We start from the raw sequence: 26,275 nt of genomic DNA, 5'->3' as shown, positions 1-26,275 counted from the left end.
CTCTCCTGCTCCCGGTCTGCTGCAGCCTTTTTCTTGCACCCCCACACCGCGTTGCTGCGTGCGGGCGTGCTCACACCCAAACACCCCCCGTGCCGCTGCATGCCCGCGCCCTTGCACACCGCCACGCACTCCTCGCCTGCACCTGCCATCCCAGCACGCGCGCTCGCGTGCATTCCCGCGTACAGGTGCACACCCCCGCCCCTCCCCGCCGTGCACGCGCCCTTGCACACCCCGAGGGCTCCGCACGCCCCCGCCCCGCGCACTCCCTCGCGCCTTTCCCAGCCGCGCGCGCGCGCGCGCCCCCGGCCGCACGTGACCCGGGGGGAGGGGGCGGGGCCTCGGGCGACACCGCCCCGTTGCCGGGGCAACCGCGTCGGGGCCGCTCCGCGCCGGCCGCCTCCCCGCAGCCCCCCCCCTCCCGCCCCCGCCTCGCCCCCGGGGCCGCTCGGGGGCTCCCCGGTGCCGGTGCCCGCATGGAGGCGGTGAAGGTGGTGGTGCGCTGCCGGCCCATGAACGCCCGTGAGCGGGCCCTGGGCTGCGCGGCCGTGGTGAGCGTGGACAGCGCGCGGGGCCGCTGCGCCCTGCGGAACCCCGCGGCCGCCGGGCAGCCCCCCAAGCAGTTCGCCTTCGACGGGGCGTACCGGCAGGAGCACGGCACCGAGCACATCTACAACGAGGTCGCCTACCCGCTCGTCGAGGTGAGGGGCAACCCCGCGGGAGGTGCCTGGGCAGGTGGCCGCTCAGTGGAAGCCCCCCCCGCCGCTTCCAGGGGCGCAAAGGAAGGGCTGAGGACAGCAGTGACCCGACAGCAGGCTGTGAAATTGGGAAGAAAAACCTTTTTCAGCAGGCCACAGAGAACAGAGTTGCACTTAATTGTTCCAGATTGTCTCAGGCAGGTGTTGGTATGAAAGACAACCTCCCTGAGCAGGCCCAAGAGATGGTAGCTGGCCAAGAACTGCAGCGCTCGTCTCCATTTCCAGCAGGTAGAAACACGATGCTTTTAGGGACATTTTGACTGTCTAGCAAGAACCCTTAGAGAAGATGGGGAATCTCAGCCTGTTTTACAATAGCAAAGTGAAGGGGATTGTGTTTGTTGCCTGTTAACTCATAAGCATGGCAACCAGCTAGGGTAACGAAAAAAATAGTCAAGAAAGGAAATAAAAAAATACAAAAAAAAAAAAAAAAGAAAAAAAGCCAGCCAGTGTTGTTAGAAGAAACCCCAGGGATAAAATAGCCAGTGGTAATTTTAAGATGGAGGTTCCAAGTATCTTCTGTTATTACCATGGTTCTCTGAAATAGGAACAAATGAAAGCAATGCCTACGTTCAGCCAGCTTTCCAGGAGGAAAGGATACTAAGCTAGATAACATCCTTTTGGCTACCCTACAGTCAGCTAGCATCCTCATTGTATCTCTGAATTTCTTAAGATTTTCTGCCCTATGTCAAAACTGTTCTGGTCGTCTAAGCATTGTCAGCCATGCTTCCATTTTTTTCAACACTTGTGTTTCTTCAAGGTTTCTATTATGAGAGAAAACTGACAACTTACATGGTAATAGAATGCATTTTATTATAATTTTCTGATGGCCTATTAAGATTTTTCTCATGCTCTAGTTTTGTACCCTTTCACGTTTCCATTTCAGTGACGTGTCTAACCAAGTTCTTGTTCAAGAACCCGAGAGACTTCAACAGCAGTTTCAAAAAGCATCTCAGATAGCTGCATTTCACTCGCCTCCAGGTTGCCTAGCCATTGCTTTGTTTACTTCCAGATCTTCCTTTAAAATACCTTTTACAAGGCAGGAGAGAATCTGAACGACTTATTTCTAGTTGTGCCAAGGATAACGGCCATTTGTTGTCTTTTCTCCATTTCCAGGGTGTCACTGAAGGTTACAATGGCACCATATTCGCCTATGGCCAGACTGGCAGTGGGAAGTCATTTACCATGCAGGGGGTTGTGGATTCTTCTACAGAGAAAGGCATTATACCTAGAGCATTTGAACACATTTTTGAGAGCATCCAGGTAGGTGTGTAATGATGTGAAAGAGATCCTGTTGTAATGTTGTGTGGTATCTAAAAAGATGATTTTTGCGTATTCTATAGTGTCATACTCTCTGAGCCACAGGCATTAAAGTATTTATCCTGGCAACCCTTCTGGAAAGTAGAGGAGTAATATCCATACTGTTCTGCTCTTCTTTTCTCCCAAAATCACAGTTGTCACAGAGCTATGACTAGTGCTCTAATCTTCATCCCAGTTAAGTGCTTTAACCAAAACACTGTTTTTAAACCTAAATGCATTGGTAGAATAGCAGGCAGAGAGCTGGACAGGAATGAACGAGGTCACGTGGGACTTTAGATTCTCAGTGAAGTGGTACCATTTATCTGCTTCTTATTCTCAGTGAAGTGGTACCATTTATCTGCTTCTTCACTTCTGGGAGCATCTTTTCCTCCCCCGTCTCAGTTGCACTACCGGTACAATTGTGTTGCGTGGCTGTCAGGGCAGTGTAAGGTTTGGTTCTTGTGAATTTTCAGTCTCAGATACTGTAAAATACCATGATATTTTTATGCAGGGTGACAGAAAAGGCTGTGGTGCTAATTTAACTCCAAGTATAGCATTTAAATTATCTCAGTATAGACCCTAACAGGTTATCATAATATAGTCCTGCATATCATTAGATGCCTGATTATTTTCACTGGACAGCAGGTGTATAATCCACCCAAATGCAAGGGTCTGCAAAATAGGTGTCTGTTTCTGAGAAATCACCTAAGATGTCCTCTCTAATTGTTATGGCCAGAAAACTTTTGGGTATACTGACCATGCACAAGCCTCTGCTTTAGGATGAGAGGCAGATGACCTGCACCCACATCTCTGCTGACTTTATGGACTCGCACCTGAGAAGTTTAAGGTCTGGAAGCCTCTATAGCAAGTGTGTTGAGTAGTCACACCTGGGAATGAAATGCCATGGAAGATTTGATGAGGTGCTGAAGGGAGGTAGGCACCCAGCTGGCGCTGAGGATTTATGTGGGCTGCCTGGTTGCCTTAATGTTGAGAACCTTCTCCTGAAATTGTTCCTGTTTTGTGCAGTGTGCTGAAAATACCAAGTTCTTGGTGAGAGCTTCCTACCTGGAGATTTACAATGAAGATGTACGAGACCTTCTAGGAGCTGATACCAAGCAGAAGTTGGAGGTGAGGTGGAGTCAATGTCTTAATTAGGATGTGCTTTAATTTGCTCAGATAAATGTTATCACATATGCCTCACAGGAATGCAAGAAAATGTTCTGTCAGAAGCTGAATGCCAGAGTATAAACATAGTGATGAATATGGAAGCCAGGAGGAGATTTTAAGGGACTTTAGTGAAAGTTCTGTGGCAGAAGGAACTTAGCAGACGCTGTGTGAAAATGGTTACAGGACAAGAAAGGAATAAACTGCTCATGGGGCAATTTCTTCCTAATCCTCTTCGTCTCTAAAGCAGGAGGATTCTGCGCCTTATAAATGTTTAATCTGATCCAGCGTAGCTGTGGATGATCTCATTATCTGTTTGAAACAAAAAAAGGCTGATCCTTTTTGAGAGGGCAGAGCAGATATTGCTCCCCATTGGAATGCATGGGCAAGGAGGGCAGCTCCCAAGAAGGGAAATGCGCTGAAATTCTAATCAAGGGGCTGATTTTTATAAAATTTGCCTCTTGGTGGCTTTGCGGATCTCTTTGCACGTATTCCCGGGGGGGACCTGCAAATCCCATGTCCTAATTTACTCTCCCCTGCAGGCCTGCCCGTGTGAGGAAAGCCGAGGCACTAGCACCATCTGCTGCACAGAAGCGCTGCGGTGCCGAGGGACCCAAAGAGCCTCCCTGCGCCTTGCAGGGCAAATTTTCCACGGGCTCCTGGCCTTAAGGGAGGCAAATCCCCTGGCGGGCAGCGCCCTGCTTCGCTTTCCAAGCGCGCCTCGCGTGTGGGCGCAGGGGGAGAGGAGGGAGAAGGGGGCTCTGGCTGTTTCAGGAGGCGCAGATCCCCATCCTTTGTTCCGCATCAGCACTGACACCGTTTCCATGACGACTGCAGTTGGCACCGGGAGGGCAGGACTTGGGCAGAGCAGTTTCCAGGGAAACCCCATCACAGCTGCTGGCTGCTGCTGCCTCCACCGAGCGAAGTAATTAATCGAGCCGTGTCCTGCGGGGACAGAACGCCTGCGCTGACCCACCGCTTTCTGCTGTGTCCAGGGGCCTGGCCCCTGATTCTCCTCCAAAATCCTGTTTCTGTTTGTTCCTTTGCCTTTTAATGGCAGTGGCTTTGCTGAGTCTGAAGCACTGAGGCTCACAGTTGCCTGCTGTGGAATGAAACCCTGAGAAGAGCAGGTCTTATGGAGCTTTGCTAGAAAAATGCCCTGGTCAGGCTGCCGTGGAGTTAAATGACAGCCATGTCCCCGCTTGGGTGTTCCCTCAGGTCTCTGCAGCACTCCCAGCTGCAGCCCTGCCAGCCGTGGGGTTCTCCTGTAGCACAGTCAAACGTCATGGTGTTAGCCTGTTAGGCTGTGGCTTTGTAACTGGTTCTTAGTTCTGGGCAGTTGTGGCTTTACAGTGGACATGGAACACAGCTAAAATCCTGTTGAGTTCAGGTTTCAGCCAGTTCTTCTCCATGATGCACAGATTTTCTTACAGCAAACACGTTCTTTTGCATCACTTCTTGTGATCTTCTTGTGCATCACCCAAAGGTCCTCTTTGGGGGTCACGCTGCCAACTGTGGTATCTATCACATCCGTGACACCGAGTCATGACAACTATCTCGATATCCCAGCTGACATGACAAAGATAGAATTGTAGTTATGAGCTCAGCGGATGTGGGGCGTAACATAGCTGTTGAAAATGAATTCAGCTTGTTTAAAATTCCCAGTGTGGAGGGAGTTTCAGAGGGGGCTAGTGTGGGAGTGCAGGAATCTCTTGATTGTTTTGTGTTTTTTATGTAGGTTTGATGGATCGTTCAAGTCTTCAATCATTTATTAACATGCCGTATGTTTTCTTCTGCACGATTAGTAATTTCTGAAAAGGTGTTATTTGGTATTTAACACTGTCTCTATCCAGGTGCCTGAATAGAATTTTAAAGCATCTAAAAAATGAACTAATCTGGAGAATTATTATAGTCTGCCTGTGCGTGATGGGTGTGATTTTGGGGAATTTTGTCAGTGAGAACAAGACGCCCTCTCAGAGCGGAGGGGTTCAGTAAAGCACTGGTAACAATATCTGTGACTATTGAATCTGTGCTTTGATTTTAAAAAGCTCCCTGTGACTGAAGGTATATTAGAGATTTTGCCATAATAGGTGAAAAACATTTCAGTTCTTTTTAAAATATGCAGCTTAATAATAGGGGAGGTAGAAGGCAGCTCAGTGCAGAGAAGCTGAGTTTCTTGTGGCCTGGGAGATGAATGAATCAAGCAGCAACCTCTTAACATTAATCCCTTTTGGCTGCAGAACCGTAAAGGTGGTTCCCTCTTTTTGTGTGGTTTCATTCCTGCTTCAGAAATATGAGGTTTTTTGGTTGCAACCAAGTGCAGCTGCCAGCTGAAATTGCAGCTGCTGATGGGGCATGCCAAGGATGGCCACCTACTGCGTGCGTCTGGCTCCCACTGACGGTGCCAGGAGGTATGGATGCTCAGCAGGCTGATGGCAGCCCTCAAAATTAGTCTCGTGTTTTTCAGTAACTAACAATAACGTCTTTGCCACCCTGAGGTTTTCATGTAGGCTCTTTTTCTTTCTCCACACATGAAATGCATGTAGCCCACAAGCTTGCAGGTGGCTCCCAGCGTCCCTTCTCGTTGTGCTGGTGTCATGTTGTGACCTGTGTTGCCTTGTCCCTGTTTGCAGCTGAAGGAGCACCCAGAGAAGGGGGTGTATGTGAAGGGGCTTTCTCTGCACACTGTGCACAGCGTGGTCCAGTGCGAGCGGATCATGGAGATGGGCTGGAGGAACCGAGCAGTGGGTTACACCCTCATGAACAAGGACTCGTCCCGCTCCCACTCCATCTTCACCATCCATATGGAAATCTGCACCGTAGGTAGGTGCTGGAAGTCCTGCGTCACGCCTGGGGCTAGCAGAGCGTGCAGTCTGACCAGGCATCCCCCAGCAAAATTCAGATCCTAAATGGTTTTAGGTCCCATAGAATTGTGCCCTGACATTGACAAGCTTCACAGAGTGAAATGGCTGTGTATTCAAAATCTTGTCTCCTCCATTCCCCTTGGGAGAGGAATATCTTACGCTCAGGCTGGAAACATATTTCATCTCCTTCTGTTTCTTTATCTTCTAAAACCTTTATTTCCAGCAAAGGGTGCTAAAACTAGCCCATACAATGGCTGGGAGCTCATGCTTTGTGAAGCCTGGAGAAACTTGTATCATTATCTCTTTTGTCTGACCTTCTTTAGAGTGCAAGTCAGATCACTTCACCCAGTGATTCCTTCATTTAGCTTAATCATGGAGCGCATCTTTTAAGCAAACAGCTAATCTGGGTTTAAGGATGGAATAAAAGAGTCCCTTAATAATGTTTTGGTGACTAATTTTCCTTTCCCAAGTAGCTCATTTCCATTGGCATTTCCTTAGCTGATAAAGCTGCCTCGCTGGGTCTGGACAAGGACCTTGAAAGGTTTTCTCTTGGGACTAAGAAAGGAATTAAGCTCCTATTTCTTTCTGGTCCTTGACCCCAGCTGAGGCTGTGAACAGCTTGACTGCATTTTCTTCAGCTTTTTCAGTCATGGGGAAGGTTACACAATGCCTTCCTAAGTTGTAGTTCCGGATGTTGATGACAGTACCTCATTTTCATCTACCCAAACGGGTGTGTATGGGATTTTTGGGATTTCTCAATTAGCACAGCCAGTGGATGCTAATCCTTGCATTATTTGGGTCCATCAAATCCCAACTTGAATCCTAACAAGAAAATGAAATATTTACACTCCTTTGTGTTGGGTGTAGGGCTCTTAATCTACTCTGCAACAATTTCTCTGATGTAAAGCTTTAGAAGCTTGCTACGCACAACAGAACAGCAGTGCAGAGGTTTTGCCTGCTGGGGGACAGTTTTGCTGTCTGGCTGTGGTCTCACCTCCTCCTTGGCAGAGCTCTGTGTAATCCCTGGGCCTAAATTGTGTCCCAAGCCCTCACCCTCTGCACCTCGCCATCAGACATCAAACTGGAAATTCTGCAGCTCGCTTTCATTTGTAGTTAAAAGTGAATACAGGCGAGACAGTGCTGCCTTGTCTGCATTTAAATCAAATCAATTTTTACCTTTTCCCCAGTTCCTCAGTTTCTGCCTTAAGATTTGTTACTGATCATCTGGAGGTGGTGAAGCACAAAGTTTTGGCAGTTGAATGGAAGACAGCTGGAATATTTGAGGAGAGAGTTGACAGTTCTTGCACCCTCCCACAGCTGGATGGTTCTGCTGCTGTAATCCCTAGCTGAAATAGTTAACTGCATTGGTATATTGTCATCTCAAAGAGATGCATGGGCAAGTTCAAACTTATTTTCCAGTTACGCGTGCAGTATTTTGTAGTTTTCAGGCAGTTAATATTTTAAAGGATCTCCTCACAGTTATGTGAACTCTTAAAAAGTGAAAGTTCAGAAACAGGATTAAGGCAAACACCAGGCTCTGGCTGTGGAAGCATGAAATATGCAAGTTACTATCTGATTTTACAGTGGTGTGGCAGATGTTTTATTTCTTTACATTGGGCTTAGGGATTGATTTGTTAACAGGAAGGCGTTTTAGTTCTTCTGCCACAGAAGTGGCTGACGGGTTGTGCGAGAATTAGACGGGAGGCTTTCAGGCTGCTGCAGGCATTTCAGCAATAGTCTGGAGACCTCGTTACCCCATGGATACTAAACCACTAAGCTCCCTGGTTGAAACAAACAGCCTTCTTGGGTAAAAGGACTGGCAGGAACCAAAACAACTTTTTAATTGCCTGACAGTGTTTATATAAACTGGGAGAGGGAAGGAAAGAGTTAGAAAACATGTTTTTTATGACTGTCCACTTACCCTGGTGCTCAGAAAGAATGGTGAGAGGGTGCTCTGTTTAAGCTCTATCTGTTGTTTTGTGTTTCTTTTTTTTTTTTTTTTTTTTTTTTAGTTTTAGTTTTCCTATGTCTTGACATGGCACAAAGATCTGGAGTGAAACAACGCTCTGCTGCAAATAGTAGGTTGTGCAGTTAACAGCCTATTGCTGTAACTAGTGAAGTATCCTTGGGCAATCAATTTTATTTTCTTTTTTATGCTTACTGTAAAATTCTTAACTTTCCCCCATGCATCAGATTATTCATTATTCACATTTAGGAGTTCTCCGCATTCATGAAGTTTAACTCAAACTAAATTCAAGGTTAGGTTTTGTAGAAGTCTGTCTGGAAAAGGTCAGACTGTTAAAACCTTGGGTTCTGGTGGGAATTTGTTCTTGGAGCATTGAAGACACTCTTCCCTTGAACTTGGGTTGCAATTATGAGGAATGACTGGGGCATGGACATTCAAGAGTGTGGTCCTGTGCTTTGGAGAGCAATCTGTGTTTTGGAGAAGTGTTTCTTTACTCATAAAAACTCTTAATGAACCAGGGAAAATTAAGTAGCCAGAGAAATTGAAGGGTTTCTAAAGCAACTGGACCCACTCTCTCTTAGTCACAGATTTGTGTCATCATGTTAATTGTGCCTCAAAATTCAGATCAAGGAAGCAGACACCACATGCATGAGGTGTGCTTCTAGGTAGCTGGGGAGCTGGCTGTGAACTTCAGCTCACGTCTCCTATTATCCTTACGTGGTACGATGGGAATGGCACCAGTTCACTGTGTCGGACTCCTCACTCACTGAGGTCCGAGGTCTGGCTCCTCATCCAGGTGGTTAGGGCTGAGCTCAAGCCTGATGTCTGGGAGTTCTGTTTCTTGCCTGTGTTCCTTCATTTTACTTTCTCACTGAGAACGTCATTTGTTGAGGAGGAACAGATGCCGCTGAGCATGCTTGTGTGCTGAGTCACCGCGCTGCTCCATGGGCGAGGGGGAGAGCTGCTGGGCTTCCTGAGCGATTGGGCTGTCTCGGGACAGAAAGCCAGGTGGCTGTCCCCGGTGGTATTTGGGTGCTTAGGAAGAATGTACTTGTTCTTCTGAAGCACAGCAAGAAACTTCTTGAATATATCCATTGATTAGGGTAGGTTGGATTCCAGCCTTGAAATGCTCCTGTTTGGGAATTCATGGAGAAACTGTTTCCCACCATAGTGGTTACTCCAGCCTTTCCATGGTGGTCTGCAACGTTAACCTTTCTGCCTTCCTCCTCTCCACGTCACGTAGGTGTTCAGATAGCCTGCTCTTTTGCCTGTGCCCTCTATCCAGCCTTACTCCAGCTGCTTCCCACTGACTCCTGTTCTCATTTCATGCTTCCTCCCTTCTTTTTTTTCCAGTGCTCAGGCATTGTTTAATTGCATGATGCGATCTGGGGAGAAAAGAAGTTGTATAAAGTCACGGTCTGATCTTGTTACTTGCTAAGGGCTTTGCGTGAAATTCTAAACACTCAGCTTCTGTGGAAATATGTGGAGAGAGAGAGAGAGAGAGAGAGAGAGAGTGTGTGCGTGCGTGCGTGCGTGTGTGTGTGTTCAGAGCTCACTGGGATCGTAAGAACAGTTAGGAATTTTTACCATGCAGGGTCTTGTTCAGGAAAGCACTAAAACATGTAGTTCTAAGATTAAGCAGGTATTTACTTAAAGGAATTAGGGCCCAAATGCAGACAAAGAACAGGGCTCGAACTGAAATGTAATGCCAGAGTTCTTGTTCTTAACTACCAGGTTGCTGCTTCTTGAGATGAGCCTAACCCAGAATTATTTTCTTGCAGATGAGAGAGGGCAAGACCACCTTAGGGCTGCAAAACTCAATTTAGTGGATCTGGCAGGAAGTGAAAGACAGTCAAAAACTGGAGCCACAGGGGAGCGGCTCAAAGAGGCCACCAAAATCAACCTATCCCTCTCTGCTCTGGGCAATGTCATCTCAGCCCTGGTCGACGGCAGGTGCAAACACATCCCCTACCGCGACTCGAAGCTGACCAGGCTGCTGCAAGACTCCCTTGGAGGGAATACCAAAACCCTGATGATAGCATGCTTATCTCCAGCTGATAACAACTATGACGAAAGCCTCAGTACTCTGCGCTATGCTAATCGAGCAAAAAACATCAAGAACAAGCCCTCTATCAATGAGGACCCCAAAGATGCTCTGCTGAGGGAATATCAGGAGGAGATTAAGAAACTGAAGGCCATTCTAGCTGAACAGATGAACGCGAATAACTTGCCAGGTAGGAGAGCCCTGGTGGCTCCAAAGGTTTATCTTTGACCAAAAAAAAATGTGCTTTTTCCACATACAATGCTCACCAGATTTTGCCTAAACCTTCCCCTCACCTGTTGCAGAAAAGGGTTTCCATTCTAGTAATGTGCTTTTTCTTTACTGTTGCCAAACTGATCTTATTCTACTGGTAAAGAGCATCTGAATTCACTAGCGTTTTCTCTAGCTTTCAAGAACAACAAATTTTGTTTTTAAAAAAAAAAAAAAAAAAAAAAAAAGAAAAGCTGATGTGATTCCAATCCTCGATTCTTCTTGGTCATTCTGGCTAGAATTTGGTCAGTCTCAGAGTGGTTTCAGCTGGCAGAACAAAGATGATAAAGAAATAGTAGTGTAAAATTCTTTATAGCATTCAGCCCCTGTTCTTCTAAACCATGGATTTTTTGATGCTACAAGGAAAGTTTTGCTTTTCTAGCAGTATTGCTTACAGAATGCCTTGTCCTCTCTTTGACGATTCAGCCCAGCCTCAGCAGACCCACTCTTTGCTCTGAAGTAGGAATAGCAAACACGGGAATAAATGGGTGAGAGCAGTGTTTAGGGACCTGATCACCTTCTGAGAATTGTACCCTAAAAAGGATAATTTTTATCAGAAGAATAAGGCAGTAATATTTTTTTCTTCCCTTTTCTACCACTTTTCAAAAACAGCTGTGAAGAAAGGAGGCAATTTCCTTGCCTTCTTATCTCTTTCCCAGCTTATTTTATCTTCCAAATCTGTTAGCATAGCCCTGGAAACAGGTCTTCTGTTACTCTGTGACAGAGATTAAATTTATATTTGCTTTCATATACCCAAAGCTTAAACCTCTCCCCCTCTGCTCAGTGCTGACTCCTCTCCCCACATCTTTGGAGTCCCATGCCAGTAGGCGTTTTATCAGCACAGATGCTGGCACATGAGTGCAGTTTAAAGGAGCACGCGGATTGAGATATTCTTTGCTTGTAGCCAGGTTCTTTGTTCTGTTTCCAAGCATTCTGAAGACAATCCCACCCAATAATTGTGTGTGATGTTTATTTCTGCTTGGCTTCACAGGCCTTCTACCTGCCGAGACTGCTCACTTGGAAGTGAAGCCAGCTCACCCCCTCAAACCCCAGCTAGATGTTGAAGCAGAGAAGCAGCTGATCAGAGAAGTAAGTCAGAAGGGGCTATGGCCTAGTGTCTTTGAAGCTTGTGGGATTTTGTAATATTTTTATAATATAATGTAGGGGTGTGTGGTTCAGCCTTTCCAGTATACTTCTCATCATATTTGTTGGTCTCGGGCCTTTTCCTATGGCCAGAACATATGTTGTTGGAGGCCTTATTTACAATAGCATTTCTTTCAGTATTACTCACTCCAGTTCGTCTCCAGAGAGTTGGAGGTTCCCAAGATGTTTTGAAGTACACATAACAAAAAGGGGAAATTACATGTGACACTTAGATTTGTTCTGTAAGAGGAGGAAGAAAAGTGGTACACAAAGACATTGGGAACAGTAGAAGGATGAAGATAAAGAAGGGAGACAGAGCCATGAGGAAGAACGAGGAGTTAAATAAACTTTCTTCTTACTTGTTACAAAACTCCTCCAGGGTATCACATCTGCCTAAGAGAGCAGTTTCTAGGGCTAATTAGTCACCTTTCATCAGTACTGTGTTGACGTAAGTTACGGAAAAATGTGAAGAATAAAAAAGTTTTATTGGGGTGAATGTAAGATGTGACCTCCTGTACAGTCAGGAGCAGCACTGTTGCATTAGGCTCTGCTGTGCCTTTCAGGAGTACGAGGAGAAGCTGGCCCAGCTAAAGGCCAGCTATGAGGCAGAGCAGGAGTCTCGTGCCCGCCTCGAAGAGGACATCAGTAACCTGAGGAATTGCTATGATCTCAAGCTGTCTGCTCTCGAGGAGAACCTCAGGAAGGAAGCAGGTGTGGATGAGGAAGGTGGAAGGTGCACAGCACAGGCTGAAAATTCCCTGATGCTGTTCATACACTGGGCTTTGGGCAAGAGCTGAAACAGTTTCTTGCAAAGTCTGCCACTCTGAAGTGGCAGTGACTGCTACTGCAGCAAGTGCTGCCTGGCAGCAGCAGCAGCCTCTGCTGTACCCCTCCCTTACCAACAGCAGGAGCAGTAACTCTGCCTCCAGGGCCATTCATAAGAGTCTCTGTCCCAGTTTGTCCTCTTCCCTCCTCCCCTGACCTCTTTACCATGTCAGGACCAGCCTGGCCCTACCCTGTAAGCCTTGAGGCAACAGAATGCAATTTTGCCCACGTAGCTGTGAGTTTTCTCTGCCTTAGAGCAGCGTTCTGTTAGAACAGAGGTTTGCGCTGCAGAGATGACTGGTCTCAGCAGGCAGCACTCTGTTTTGATCCAATTGGCTTCCCACAACTCACATGCCCAAGATGAGGGTGGCTGCAGCAGTATCTTCCATCGCATACAAATTTGACGCAGCTCTTGGTCTCCTGGTGGATTATCAACACCATCACTTTGCTGGAGGGCAGGTTTCCTGTCACACACCTTTAAGTTGTTGCCAGCTATCCTCTTCATTATTGCTTTTCATTTATACTTCTGCAGTGCCTCAGAGCATGTTTTGTAACATGCTTACGCAGCACCTATTACCCAATATTAATTCTAGAACCTATATTAATTTTTGATGCTATCACTTTCTAAGGTGAGAGGTTAATTTTTTCCCCTCTGATTACAAGTGTGCGCCTTCCAGGCCTCTGAAATAGATTTTCATGTGAACATGAGGATCCAGGCTCTCCCAGCCCTGTAAATCTGTATTCTTCAGCTGACCCTCTGGGTCTCTGGCTTTTTCTGACCAACGGCATAAGAAGGTAAGTAACAGACTTTTCCTCCCAGACAGACAGCTTTTGGCTTTTGGGGAAGATTTTATGTGATGTTTTCACAGGTTTATACTCTGTGCAGAGCTCATCGTTTACTTAAATTGTGGGTATTTGCTCTTTTATTCTTCAGTTGCTATGAGGACTGAAACTGCTCCTGATGAGACAGCTTTGCCTGAAGACTCTGTTGCTGCAGTGGATGAAGAACCAGTATCAGTCAAGGTACCCTTCAGACCATTTCTCCCTCCTGGGCTGAATATGCCCAAGTGGGTAGTGTCACGCCTCGTCTCTCCCAGTATTCATGCTTTATGTTTTCAGAGCTGCAGCCTTTCATTTCCTCTTGTCCTCAGGATGCAGCAGCCCCTCAGACTGTCCAAGACACTGGTGGTGTGAGCAGGGGGAGTGCTGGAGCAGAGGTGGCTGTCACCATGGAGGGGATTTCAGTGCCTGTAGACCAGCAGCAGGTGCTTGCCAGGTCAGTGACTGTGCTGCTGCTGCTAACTGCCTCCTGTGCATCGCACATTAGCTCACACAGGCAAGAAGCAATCCTGTTCTTGCATGGTAGTACAACTGTTGAGCTTTAGCAGTGTGATCCACACAGCACAAATCTAGGCAGATGTATAGTCTTTATTCCAAAATTATCTTTTGTCCTGTTTGGACGGGTAAATAGCTGTTAGCTATGCTACTCTGATGGCAAATGCCAGAATTTTGAGAAAAATCTAGAGAAGTCGGTGTCAGTGGAAGAAAGTGAATGTGCTTTTTGGATAACAAATCCTGCCTAGATCTTTAGACAGGGAAATCTTTCCTTCTTTGGCTTTTTGCAGGTATAGTTTATAAAGTTGAGCCTGGCTGTTACTGACAGAGCTTAAATGCCCAAAGAACTTAAAGGTTGCCTCCTTTTCCTCTTGGAAAAATGTTCTGGAAGAGCATTTTCTAAATGTTGTAATATTAGTGTATGTATGGTAGCAGGTCTTCCTGCTATTCGCTGTGCATCTGGATGGATGTGATTACATCCTCTGTGACTCTTCAATGTCACTGAGATCACTTTTGCCTCATGCATCTGACAATGTTTGCAAGACTTGAGCCAGAATTGGCATCAAAATTATCCAAGAACCGAATTTTAGGGGCAGTGTTAGACTCAGGGCCTGGACCTGATGACTGAGATGTGAGGAGTGCAGCGTCAAGTCTTGTGCTTGGCCAATCTCAGGTGCATCCTGTCTTGAAGGTTTTCCTCCAGGTGAAAGCTGCCTTGAGAGGATTCATTTAGTCAGAGTACAACCCCGCATACTGAGACAAAATGAGGGCTTAGGGCTGTTTCAGAAATCCTGCTGATTTCTATGTTTTGCTCTGTTGCATAAAATATAATGTGCATGGTGAAGTTTGATTCTGAAAAATTCTGTTTTTTTAACTAAGTCTTTTAGTTTCACTGTGAGCTCCTGTGACACATGCTTGCTCCTCTGGGCCTCTCCCAGCTGAAGAAGGAGCTATTAAGAAATCTAAAATAACATTGTTTGTAATTTGTGGGCAATTCTGTCTCTTTCTAATGGAGATAGCTCAAAAGAAACCAATTGTTTTGACTATATATCAAATCCTTTTGCAGTTTTCCTTTTTGTGATAAACAAGATAAAAATACTCTCCCAACTACATTGTTAAAATCAAAAGTTCTCTGCAGGTTAGGCATGAGGGTTTGATTCCACAGGTATGGGACTTTCAAAGGCGCCTTTTAAAAGCTTTACGCATCAGGATGGCTGTGAGCTCTCTGATACCCAGCAGAGCAGGATTCAGTCCTGCATTAAGCAAATGAAACTGAAGGCTACTTGGCAAGTGCAGTGGAGTAGAGTAGTAGGTCATCTCTGGCGGAGAATGAGCCCTTTTGGATGGGTTTGAAGATAATTAAGAGGCTATTATCAGTGGAGCTTTTATCAGTAGTAGGATTTTCTCTGATTTGAGCCAGTGCTGGCAAACCTGAGCTATTTGCTCTGCTGCAGATCCCAGTGCAGACAAAGAGACCAGTTCTGGAGCACAGTGTGCCCTGTCTGAACAGGTATGAGCCACATCAGGGAAAATGGTGCCTAGTGTTGTTCGCAGCATCAGTGCAGTGGTTTGAGGGGCAACCTGCCTGGGATCTGAATTCCTCACCGCAGCCAGGCATTAGAAGGACTCTTGGTTTCAGAACTTTGTCAGATACATATCTGCCTTCTGGGCAGATCAGTGGGACTAAATCACTGTTGCCCTTAAAAGGTGGAACAAAGCACAGTAAAGAGTGGCGGCGTGCTCCCAGACTGCTTTTAAAGAGAACAGCACTGTTTAGATGATGCTGTGCAGTGTTTCACTGTACCTCAGACTACTTACAAATCCCCTTGTGCTCCTGGCATGAGGTACAAGGGGCTACTTGGATGGTGCTGTAAGAACACAGGGGAGCCCCTTTTCTTTATACCCGTGCTAGAGTGTATGGGGCCATGCAGTGTGGATGTGGGCCCTTATTTGAAGCCAATCATTTTGTGTTTGCACCCAGGCAGTGATGCTGAGGTAACCCATGCCATTAACTCTGGCTGATATTGTCCCAAGAAAAATTGTGGTATGGCTTGTAGCCATGCCACTTCACTTTTCGCCATTTAAAATACGTTTTCATCATTTTGGCACCCTCTGTGTATGCTTTGAGAGACTTTCAAAACAAGAAATAATAACTGAATGATAAATTCCATGAAACTTTTTTTTCTGTGAGTGTAGATACAGATTTTCAGTCTCACATGATGACAAAGGTGATCAGAATAACCTGTGTTTCTGTCACTAGAAACTCCATATGAGTATATATGATGGAAACTGTTATTAAAAGTGGAATTTGCCATGATTACTCAGGGCAGCAAATCTCTGCAGAAGTCAGTATATCTGTATTGCATGGTCTCAAGTGTCATTCAGGTAAGGAAGAGCATCCTTCACAGCTACACAAATGTTTCTCAGTACTGCTCAGCTAAGAGAAGCATTTGCCTTTCCCAGGCTGCAGATGCTAGAGCAACAGGTGGTAGGGGGGGAACAGGCTAAAAACAAGGACCTCAAGGAAAAGCATAAACGCCGGAAAAAGTATGCAGATGAGCGGAGAATGCAGCTAGTGACTGCGCTGCAGAAATCTGACGAGGACAGCAGCGACTGGGTTCTGCTTAATGTCTACGACTCCATCCAGGAGGAGGTTCGAGTCAAGAGCAAACTTCTGGAGAAAATGCAGAAAAAGGTGAGCCTGCAAAAGCTGCTCCTTGTTATCCCTGCTTAAGATTTAGGGAGCATCCAGTGGAGTTAATCTCAGGATGGCTTTTTTACCTCTTAGTTCAATGCATCCGCATCCATCTTTCCTCCTCTGCTTACCCTTTTTTTTTTTTTTTTTTTTTTAATGCTAATGTTTACAGAATGAGTCCAGCTGTGTAATATTTCATCTGTCTGCATTAGTACTTACAATGCTTGCATGCATTTTTATGAAATGTTGGATGGAACTGCCCTCACTGAGCTGTTCCACGACTTCTCAAATCCCTACCCGAGGGCTTTAAAATCTGGTCTCTCTATTGTGTAACACGCTGCTCAGAGGAACATGTCTGTTCATGGGAGAGGATGCAACTCCCTCTGCTGACCTATGCAGCCTATTGCACAGCTTGCTACATCCTCAGCAGCACCAGTTCTCATCACCCAAGAAATTACAGTGTGAGAAGTTCTCTAGGAAAACAACAAACAAACAAACATGCAAATATTATATTTATATATATAAAAGCAATGCCCTTAAATATTAGGCATGCTTGAAAATAAGTTTTGCTCTGATGGTATAAAGCAGACTTGGAGGAGCTTCAAAAAATGTGTGTATATGCAGCCAGAAATCTGCACATGAAGAATTTGATGTATTTGGGTTATCGAAGTAAAATGCCACCCTTTTCATCCAAGCTAGAAACACCCACAACTTTATTAGCACAGGACACGGAATATACCTGTGAGTTTAATTTTAAGACTATTTGAAGACTCAGTAATTTATAGGATGATGTGACAAGTCTTCCATTAAAACAGATGTGGAATGATCTCTCCAGATAAATCTCATCCTAATTCTTAATTATAAATTAAAAAGCTTTCCAAACACTGATGAAACTTTTGTTTTTAAGAGTGGGAGGTAACAGTAAGTGCTTATTAACTGTTTTATCTTTTGAATTTTGTTAAATTTCTGGCTTCAGTCGAGCGTAAATCCAGATCACAGAATCCTTGTGGCATTTTTGTTTTCCCACCATTGCTTTTCTGTAAGCACTTCCTCATTCTTGTGTAAAGGGACGGTGAAAGTAGAAGTTGTTGATCCACTTTCGCCAAGCTGTTCATTTTCGTGTAGCATTGTCACCTCCCTCTTATTTGCCTTCTGAGTAAACCATCTGACTGATTTCCATCTCTGCGCCTAACAAATGTTTCTGCTCGCAGTAACCCACGGTCCTCTCTCTGTCATAACCCCAACTCGCCATTTTGCTTTTATGACACAGCTGCAGGCTGCCGAGACCGAGATCAAAGATCTGCAGTCAGAGTTTGAGCTGGAGAAGATCGATTACCTCAACACCATCCGCCGGCTGGAGCGAGACTCCATGCTCTTCCAGCAGCTGCTGGATCAGGTGCAGTCCCTCATCCGGCGTGACTGCAACTACAGCAATCTGGAGAAGATTAAGCATGAGTCTGTCTGGGATGAGGAGGCTGGCTGCTGGAAAATTCCAGAGCTTGTCATTCAAAAAACCCACCTGCCCGCAGGTAAGAGGAGCGTCTGGATTGTACTGCCACCATGTAGCTTCTTCCGAGCTCACTAGCACGTTGATACATGGTGTTTGGACTGCACTCACATGTAAAACTTTCCACGTATAGCTGAGGCTTTCTAGGGATAATTTAGTGAGGACACAGCTGCCTGTTTTTAGGTCTGCACAAATATTTGTGCTGAGTAGGTGATATGGGTTGGGAAGCAGGCACAGGGCTCCCCACTAAGCTGCCTGTGTTCGATAGCGCAGTCCTCTGCATGCCTTCTGGGCAGAGTGAAATCACAACTAGTGTTTAAACAAGTAAGATGCCCTTTTTAAAGCTGTTCCTCCTAGGATCTGAAAACACTTTACATTAATGAATATGTGCTACAAGGGTGATACTACAGGACCTGTTTCAAACCTTTAGAAGCTAAAGTGAGACGACTTTCCTGAAGCTTCACAGCAGCATTTAGTTGATTGAGAATTAGAATTCAGCATCCTTGTGTAATTCCAAGGTATGAGTTGCCTCAGCCTTGGAGATGCATTGCCATTCCTGCAAGACAAGAGCTGTTGAACCATGTGCAACTGCTTTAGCTGATCCATATCCTAAACCACTCACTGGAGATGAATCACTGTACGGCTCCTCCAGGCATCTGTTATCCTAATTATCAGTGATTTGAGCAGTGGTGGGGATCAGGGAGTGCGTAATTGTTTTAGAGATGACAGCCCTTTAATGCTGTGCTTTTCTCATAGCAGTTCCAACACTGCCACAGTCTAAATCTGCCAGAAAGAGCCCTTCAGCTGAGAGTGGAGAACCAACGGTAAGCTGTATTTCTCCTCCTGAGGCCCTGAAAAGTCCTGCTCAGACATCACCATGAGACATGGCCATGGTTTGTGTGCTGTGGGCAGAGTTAGGTGACTGCCCAGGCACGTGCTCACAGCTGGTGTCAGCCAGCAGGTTTAGCAAAGGACCCTTGAAGACGCGTGTCAGGCAAGAGCTGACCTTGTTCTCAGACAAGAAATTGTTCATTTTGGGCAGTTCACCTCCTGGTCTGGTAGCAGAATTGCTTTTATTGCTTTAACTTTGCATCACTCACAGCTTTGCCCAAACCAGGCTTGACCATGTAGCTGGTATGTGCGTTTCACCGTGTCACTCTGCCCAGGAGCTTGCTTTTTTATCCTATTTACTGTAGTTTGTGGTATTTCTAAGCCTTAACCCAGGATACCTGTGTACCTAAGGGCTGGTACAGAGTACAGCGCTGCTGACAGTGCTTTCTGATTGCAGCAAGAGGAAGACCGCTACAAGCTGATGCTGAACAGGAGCGAGAGTGAGAGTATTGCCAGCAATTACTTCCGATCCAAGCGAGCCAGCCAGATTCTTAACACTGATCCAATGAAGAACCGAGGTAAGCACATCTTTGTGGTCTTTTGTCTGATATATTGTGGGCATTCATATTGTTTTTCTAGGAATAAACTTCATGGGGTGCTAATTCTCTTGAGAGCACTATCCCAAGCCTGCAGCATTCTCCTACAGATTGCTATGGATGTAGTCTTAAGTCACAAGTGTGATGGACATGGTGAAAATTGGTGTAGGGATAATTAAATAGGAACATTCAAAAACTTGGTTGGTGATACATACGGATCCCTTGAACTTAACAGGAAATTTCTTGCAGAATGAGGTCTGTTCCTGTTTTTAATTAAAAATGTTAATTTCATTAATAATTTTAAAATAGCTGCAGAACCCCAGAGTGTTGCTGCACCTACTCACAAAATAGGTGTTGTCAGCCAGCACGAGATGTAAAGTGTTTTACCCCTGGGCAGTGGCTACACAGGACAAAAAGTAGCACGTGGAAAAGAACAGGGCTGGGAGAGGGATTTGTTGGCCCCGTACTGGTCCCAGACAATCTCTGTGGCAGAACCAAATCCACTCCCGGATCATGTGTGTGATGGCAGCTTCCGAGAGCAGAGAGCACCTGCTTGGCTCCCTCTGCCCTTGGGAAATCCGCCTGGGGCACATTGACGAGGATGTGGAGAACATTGCTGGGAATAAACAGGCTCATAGAATTGTTTCAGTTGGAAAAGACCTCCAAGCTCCTGTGGTCCAACCGTCCCCCAACCACTACTATCACACACCAGGTCCCACTTTTCCTTAAACAGCCTTGAACAGCATTACTGCCCTAGTCGGCTGAATATGAGCCAGCAGTGTGCTCAGGTGGCCAAGAAGGCCAACAACATCCTGGCTTGCATAAGAAACAGTGTGACCAGCAGGGCTAGGGAGGTGATTGTCCCCCTGTACTCGGCTCTGGTGAGGCCGCACCTCAAGTACTGTGTTCAGTTTTGGGCCCCTCGCTACAAGAAGGACATGGAGGTGCTTGAGCGGGTGCAGAGGAGGGCGACAAAGCTGGTGAGGGGCCTGGAGAACAAGTCCTGCGAGGAGCGGCTGAGGGAGCTGGGCTTGTTCAGCATGGACAAGAGGAGGCTCAGGGGTGACTTATTGCTCTCTACAGATACCTTAAAGGAGGCTGTAGTGAGGTGGGGGTTGGCCTGTTCTCCCACGTGCCTGGTGACAGGACGAGGGGGAATGGGCTTAAGTTGCACCAGGGGAGTTTTAGGTTGGATGTTAGGAAGAACTTCTTTACTGAAAGGGTTGTGAGGCATTGGAACAGGGAAGTGGTGGAGTCACCATCCCTGGAAGTCTTTAAAAGACGTTTAGACATAGAGCTTAGGGATATGGTTTAGTGGGGACTGTTAACGTTAGGTCAGAGGTTGGACTCGATGATCTTGAGGTCTCTTCCAACCTAGAAATTCTGTGATTCTGTGATTCTTTTTTGCCCATGTTTCTCTCCTTTCCAGCTCAGCCCACTGCTCCCTCGGGGCTGAACGCCGCTTTGACCAGCACCACTGCCACGCTGCTGCCCCAGCCCCGTCCGTTCCGCCTCGAATCGCTCGACTTCACACCACCGGCCTCCAGAACCATGCGGAAAAGGGGCAAAGGCGGCGTGGGCAGCGACGCCTCCTGACTGCGGGGCCGGGGCGCGGGGGGACTGTGGGGCTGGGGGAGCTGCACGGGGCCCAGCGCTGTAATTCCACCCCAACACGGACAGCGTTGGCTTGGGGCTGCCGAGTGTGTCTGTGCGGTGCGGGCAGCCCTGTGCCTGTCCCCCTGCTGCTCTCCTCCTGCCCCTTGGCCCCTCTCCTGCTCAGATCCCTGCCCCCCTCTCGCTGGCCCTGGGGCTCAGCCTGGGGTGGGGGGGGGGCAGCGGCGGGGCCGGGTCTCGAACCCGCGTCCCCAGCCCCTCACCGCCCCTCCCAGCTTACACCGCGTCCCTACTTCGGGCCGGGCCGGAGCCCCGCCTTGATTGGCCGACGGCGCGGAGCTGTCTGCCTCTGATTGGACAGCGGCGGCGCCGGGCTCGGAGCCGATTGGCCGCCTGCCCTCGGCCCGCCCCTTCCTGAGGAGCCTGGCGCCGGCGAGAAGATGGCGGCGGCCGCGGCGCGCCTGTGGTGGCTGCTGGCGGCGGCGGCGGCGGCCGGGGCCGGGCCCCGCACCCTGGTGCTGCTGGAGAACGGCAGCCTGCGGGACACGCACTCGCTCTTCTTCCGCAGCCTGGCGGGTAGGGGCGGCGGCGGGGCTGGGGGCGGCGGCGGGGAGGGGCCGGGGCGGCGGCGGCGGCGCTGAGGGCCCGCTGCCGGCCGGGCCGGGGCTGAGCGCTGCGTGTGGCGGCCGCAGACAGGGGCTTCGAGCTCACCTTCCGCACCGCGGACGACGCCGGGCTGTCCCTGATCAAGTACGGGGAGTTCCTCTACGACAACCTCATCGTCTTCGCGCCGTCCATCGAAGGTGAGCGCGGGGGCAGCGCTCGGGGGGGGCGCCCGGGGCCGGCTGAGGCGCCAGGGCGGGAGTGACGGAGCTGCGGTGTGTGCCCCTGCAGATTTCGGTGGGAACATCAACGTGGAGACCATCACCGCCTTCATCGACGGTGGCGGCAGCGTCCTGGTGGCTGCCAGCTCGGACATCGGTAAGTGCCAGCCCTGGTCAGGGGGCGAGTGGCAAGCCGAGGGGGTCAGCAGCAAGCCAGCGGGTTTTGGCTGCTGCTTGTACCACGTTCCTGCCCTGCGTGGGCCTTGCAACCATCAAGCAGTTCATTCATCCTTCCCAGAGCTCCTGCAGAAAAATAAACAGGGTGAGAAAAAAAACATGTTACCTGATAGGCTTGTAGGGCAGCATCCTTCAGCTCTGCATTTGGCAGATGCACTGGAGAAACACGTGCCTGGGAAGGAAAAGACTTTCTATGCTCTTTGTGGAAGGGGGATTTAACTAAACAGTACTTCACGCATGTAGCTTCTTGTGGTGAACAGCAGGGTCTGTACTCTGAAGAAATGGTGATAGTTCTTGGGATAAAAAAAATACATTCTTTGTTCCTATTCTAAATGGGAATTTAGCAGAAAAAGGTTGTGATGCTCAGGGTTTGGCCAGTAGGGTGCCAAACGTGTCACTTTGAGCTGAATTTACTTGTTATTTTGAGCGTTGAGACTGGCACTGCGACCTTCAGAGCATGCTGCATAACAGAGAATCCATTTCCTCCTTTTAGGTGATCCACTGCGAGAGCTGGGCAGTGAATGCGGGATAGAATTTGATGAGGAAAGGACAGCTGTTATCGACCATCACAACTACGATATATCAGACCCAGGCCAGGTAAACGTGTATTTGCTTGTTCTGGGCTTTGTTAATGAGAATATATGCGAAAAAGTTGAGATGAATATTCTGTTCTTACTTTCCTTTTTTTCTTCCATCCATTCTCTCCTGTCCCAGCTTGTTCCTAAGAAAGTCATAAGTGGTGCTGTTTAACAGTGTGCGGTCATGCTGTTGTCAGAGCGCTGACATAATAGCACAGAGCTGTGTGTATGCTGCTCTTTAATTCAGCTGTAATCCAAACACTGTTCAGTTTTGATTGCCAGTAAAAACAAAGTTAACTTTCAAGCAAAAAAAGAAGCTGTTGCTTGCTTTTCTAAAACCTGAAAGTTACTGAAGGTGCATAAAAATGCATTTGCCCGTGCAGTGCATTTACGCAGATCTCATTTCCTCCAAGCACACGCTCATAGTCGCAGATGCTGATAATCTACTGAAGGCTCCCACCATCGTGGGGAAAACGACGCTGAACCCCATCCTCTTCCGAGGAGTTGGGTAAGTGACCTGCCACAGGGTGTGGACAGGGAGGGTGTTGGGGCAAGGTGACTGTTGTTGGGGAGGCAGCACAAAGATGTTGGTGTTAGTGTGAGCGAAGGGCAGGGTTAGCCAGCTGTGAACTCCTAAAGTGAGAAATCTGTGTTGATTTCTAATCATGATGAAAAGAAAATCTCCCAAGCAGCTTAGATCTTGACTTGGTGATGTTTCTTAATAGAAGTTAATGAAGCTTGACTGAATACCTTGAGAAAGTAACTCGTTTCTGTGAGGGTGCAATTTCTGCAGCTTTCTCACCACATCCAAGGGTGAGAAGGTTTGTGCAGCTTAACTGGTGCCTGCACATTCCCGTGGCTGTTCATGCTGCTCATTTTCCCTCTTCCTGCAAGGATGGTGGCTGATCCTGACAACCCACTGGTGCTGGATATCCTGACTGGCTCTTCTACCTCTTACTCCTTTTTCCCAGATAAGCCCATTACTCAGGTATGTTCGCTGACTTCCTCTTCTTCAGGGCTGTACCACTTTGTTCAAATCCCTCACGTTTCAACAACTTGGAAGAAAGCTCTTGTGGTGACTTTGAAAGTCACCTGCTTCCTAATATCTCCCTGTGAATTTTTCTTCCTCCATGCTTTTTGTTGGTGACAAAATATCCAGCATGAATAATACTTTAGAATAAGTATCAGCCTAGATCAAAGCATATCCTCTTTAAAGGGCTTCATCCCAGGCAGAGAGGGTAGGAATAAAATGCTATGGATCCTATTCCTTGTTATTCTGAGCAGTTTATCTTCTGTTTAGCTGTGAAGCATGCTCCCTGTGGTCAGACTGTTCCACCTCGAAGCAAACCTGTAGCAATAGTGAAATCAGATAACTTGGAGATTGACTATCTCTTCTTTATTCATTCCTAAACGGGCTAAATGTCTTTTAAATGTGCTCCTTTCCAGTATCCGCATGCAGTTGGGAAGAACACCCTTCTGATCGCGGGACTCCAAGCAAGGAACAACGCTCGCGTTGTTTTCAGTGGCTCTTTGGATTTCTTCAGCGATGCCTTCTTCAATTCTGCTGTGCAGAAAGCTACTCCTGGCTCCAAGAGGTGCGCTAGCTTCTGGGCATTCCTTCCCAAGGAATATTTGGGGAGTTGGAGGCAACAGGCAACAGAGTTTCCTGCTGCGGGAAACAGCAAAAAGCTTTAATGCAAATAGGGTGTGATCCAATGCTTCGGCCTTGAGGGATGAAGTGCTTTGCAAAATAATTCTCTGTTAACCCACGATAGCTTTTTCTTGCTTTTAGATCTGTTCATAGCTTGTTTTTTGGCATATGTTGTGTTTTTTAGAGTGGCTGCCATACTTTCTTTGCATTCCTTCATCTCTAGGTACTCGCAGACTGGTAATTACGAGCTGGCTGTTGCCTTGTCCCGCTGGGTGTTCAAGGAAGAGGGCGTGCTGCGCGTTGGAGCTGTGTCTCACCACCGTGTGGGGGAACTTGCACCTCCTAATGCCTACACTGTCACCGATCTTGTGGTAAGGCTGCGTGCAGGGCGGCCTGCTTGGAACAGGCTCCTGTCGTGTGGGCAGGAAGAAACCAGGAGCTGAAAAGTGTAGTTGGATCCCTTTTCCTACTGCTGTAACATAGATACTTGCTTACTCTCTGACTAGCGAGAGCTGCTTTGATTACTGATCCCTAGACTGTGTTTCCCAGAGGGATAACTTACCTAACCAGCTTTGGAAAAAAGAAATCTGGGAGAACTCCCTGGTCACTTCAGACTGTATCCCTTCTGGAGTCTTCTGCTGGGGTCCAGGTGTTTTCAGGCATCGCTCCTGACTCCTGTTCATGTACGGGTTTGTTTCAGGAGTACAGCATCGTAATTGAAAAGCTTTCTGATGGAAAGTGGGTCCCCTTTGACGGAGATGATATCCAGCTGGAGTTCGTCCGCATCGATCCGTTTGTGCGGACTTTCTTGAAGAGAAACGGTAGGTTCCCCTCACCTCTCCAGACCCACGTTGAGATGTTTTCTCCTCGGCATGGCAGCATTGTAGCAGGAAGACCTGTGAAGGCTTCCACAGCTTCTGTCTTCCAATTGCTCGTGTCAGTTCAATGTTGCGACTCTTTCTTAGGTGGCAAGTACAGCGTGCAGTTCAAGCTGCCGGATGTCTACGGAGTGTTCCAGTTCAAAGTGGATTATAACCGCCTGGGTTATACCCACCTCTACTCCTCTACCCAGGTCAGTACGGTGGGAATGAATCGTGCAAGAGGAAAGGGATATCCGTTAAGTTGTTATTGAGATGCAAGGTACTTGAATGTACGTGGAATTACAGCACTTCTGACTTTTTTATTTGCATTTTGGGGTTTGGAAATGAGCTGTGCATGAAACTAATTGTGGTTACCCCTTCTTTGGACAAGTGTACAGTTGCTGCAAATGCCCGTGCAGAGAGCCTTAGTATTTTGCAGGCTTGAACTGAGCAAGTATTTCCTCCAGAGTAGAGCATTTGGAGCTTTAAAAATATGTGGGGCACATGAGGATGTTTTTGGTATCAGCTAAAAGCTGCGGTTCAGCCCTAGAAACAAATAGTTCAATTGCCTTTTCAGTAACCTAACAGGTGCTGAGGAGCACAGGGAGTCAGAGGTGCATGCAGGGGATTATCTTGATCCGTTACTGGGTCCTGCTAAACTCGAAAGGAATGCCACCTTTTCTCCTAGGTGTCCGTGCGTCCCCTCCAGCACACGCAGTACGAACGTTTCATCCCCTCGGCGTACCCGTACTACGCTGGAGCCTTCTCCATGATGGTGGGCCTCTTCATGTTCAGCATTGTCTTCTTGCACATGAAGGAGAAGGAGAAATCCGATTGAGCTCCCTATGGGAGGACGAGCCTTTTCCCTGGCACTGTGTGGAGAGGAGCAGCACTCGGGGCCCTTACAGTAACTGTGTGAGGACTGGTAGGTGCCAGACTGGTTTGGGGCTTTTTTTTTTTTTTAATTACTATTATTACATATGGGTTGATGAACAAAAGAGAAAATGAAGTAAATATTTGCAGGGGATTTGTTGACAAAATGTTTGCAAACACTGAAATGTGACAGCTCAGGTCTTGTTGCTCCTTGATTGTTTCTCGGTGCTGCTGTTCTGTTTGCCCCACCCTGTGGCTGGAATGATTTTGATTTGAGATTAACTCCATTTTCAAAATAAAGTCTTGTTCCTCTCACCGCGTACTGAAGTGAGTGAATTACTGAGCCAGGG

General features: G+C 47.4%; 2 protein-coding genes across 2 annotated transcripts; both read left to right on the top strand.

The window, feature by feature from the left end:
• Nucleotides 1-3: 3 nt before the first annotated feature.
• On the top strand, nt 4-20,884 carry KIF17 (kinesin family member 17; the record flags this gene model as incomplete). Its single annotated transcript, XM_082776859.1, has 14 exons — nt 4-698; nt 1,869-2,015; nt 3,078-3,179; nt 5,849-6,038; nt 9,827-10,279; nt 11,348-11,445; nt 12,063-12,210; nt 13,259-13,347; nt 13,476-13,600; nt 16,123-16,354; nt 17,625-17,883; nt 18,618-18,685; nt 19,150-19,270; nt 20,718-20,884. Exons 1-14 carry the CDS (start codon nt 474-476, stop codon nt 20,882-20,884), a joined length of 2,424 nt encoding a protein of 807 aa, XP_082632985.1. The 5' UTR covers nt 4-473.
• Nucleotides 20,885-21,316: 432 nt separating this feature from the next.
• DDOST (dolichyl-diphosphooligosaccharide--protein glycosyltransferase non-catalytic subunit) lies at nt 21,317-26,240 on the top strand. Its single transcript, XM_082777216.1, has 11 exons — nt 21,317-21,478; nt 21,595-21,705; nt 21,797-21,883; nt 22,457-22,560; nt 22,955-23,049; nt 23,436-23,529; nt 23,988-24,136; nt 24,416-24,563; nt 24,893-25,013; nt 25,158-25,264; nt 25,741-26,240. The coding sequence occupies exons 1-11, from the start codon at nt 21,343-21,345 to the stop codon at nt 25,888-25,890; spliced, it is 1,302 nt and encodes a 433-aa protein (XP_082633342.1). The 5' UTR covers nt 21,317-21,342; the 3' UTR covers nt 25,891-26,240.
• The last annotated feature ends 35 nt before the right edge of the window (nt 26,241-26,275 follow it).

Source organism: Aythya marila (genome assembly GCF_965140915.1).
Source record: "Aythya marila genome assembly, chromosome: 21".
Classification (NCBI taxonomy): Eukaryota; Metazoa; Chordata; class Aves; order Anseriformes; family Anatidae; genus Aythya; species Aythya marila.
This window is presented reverse-complemented; position numbering and strand designations above follow the sequence as displayed.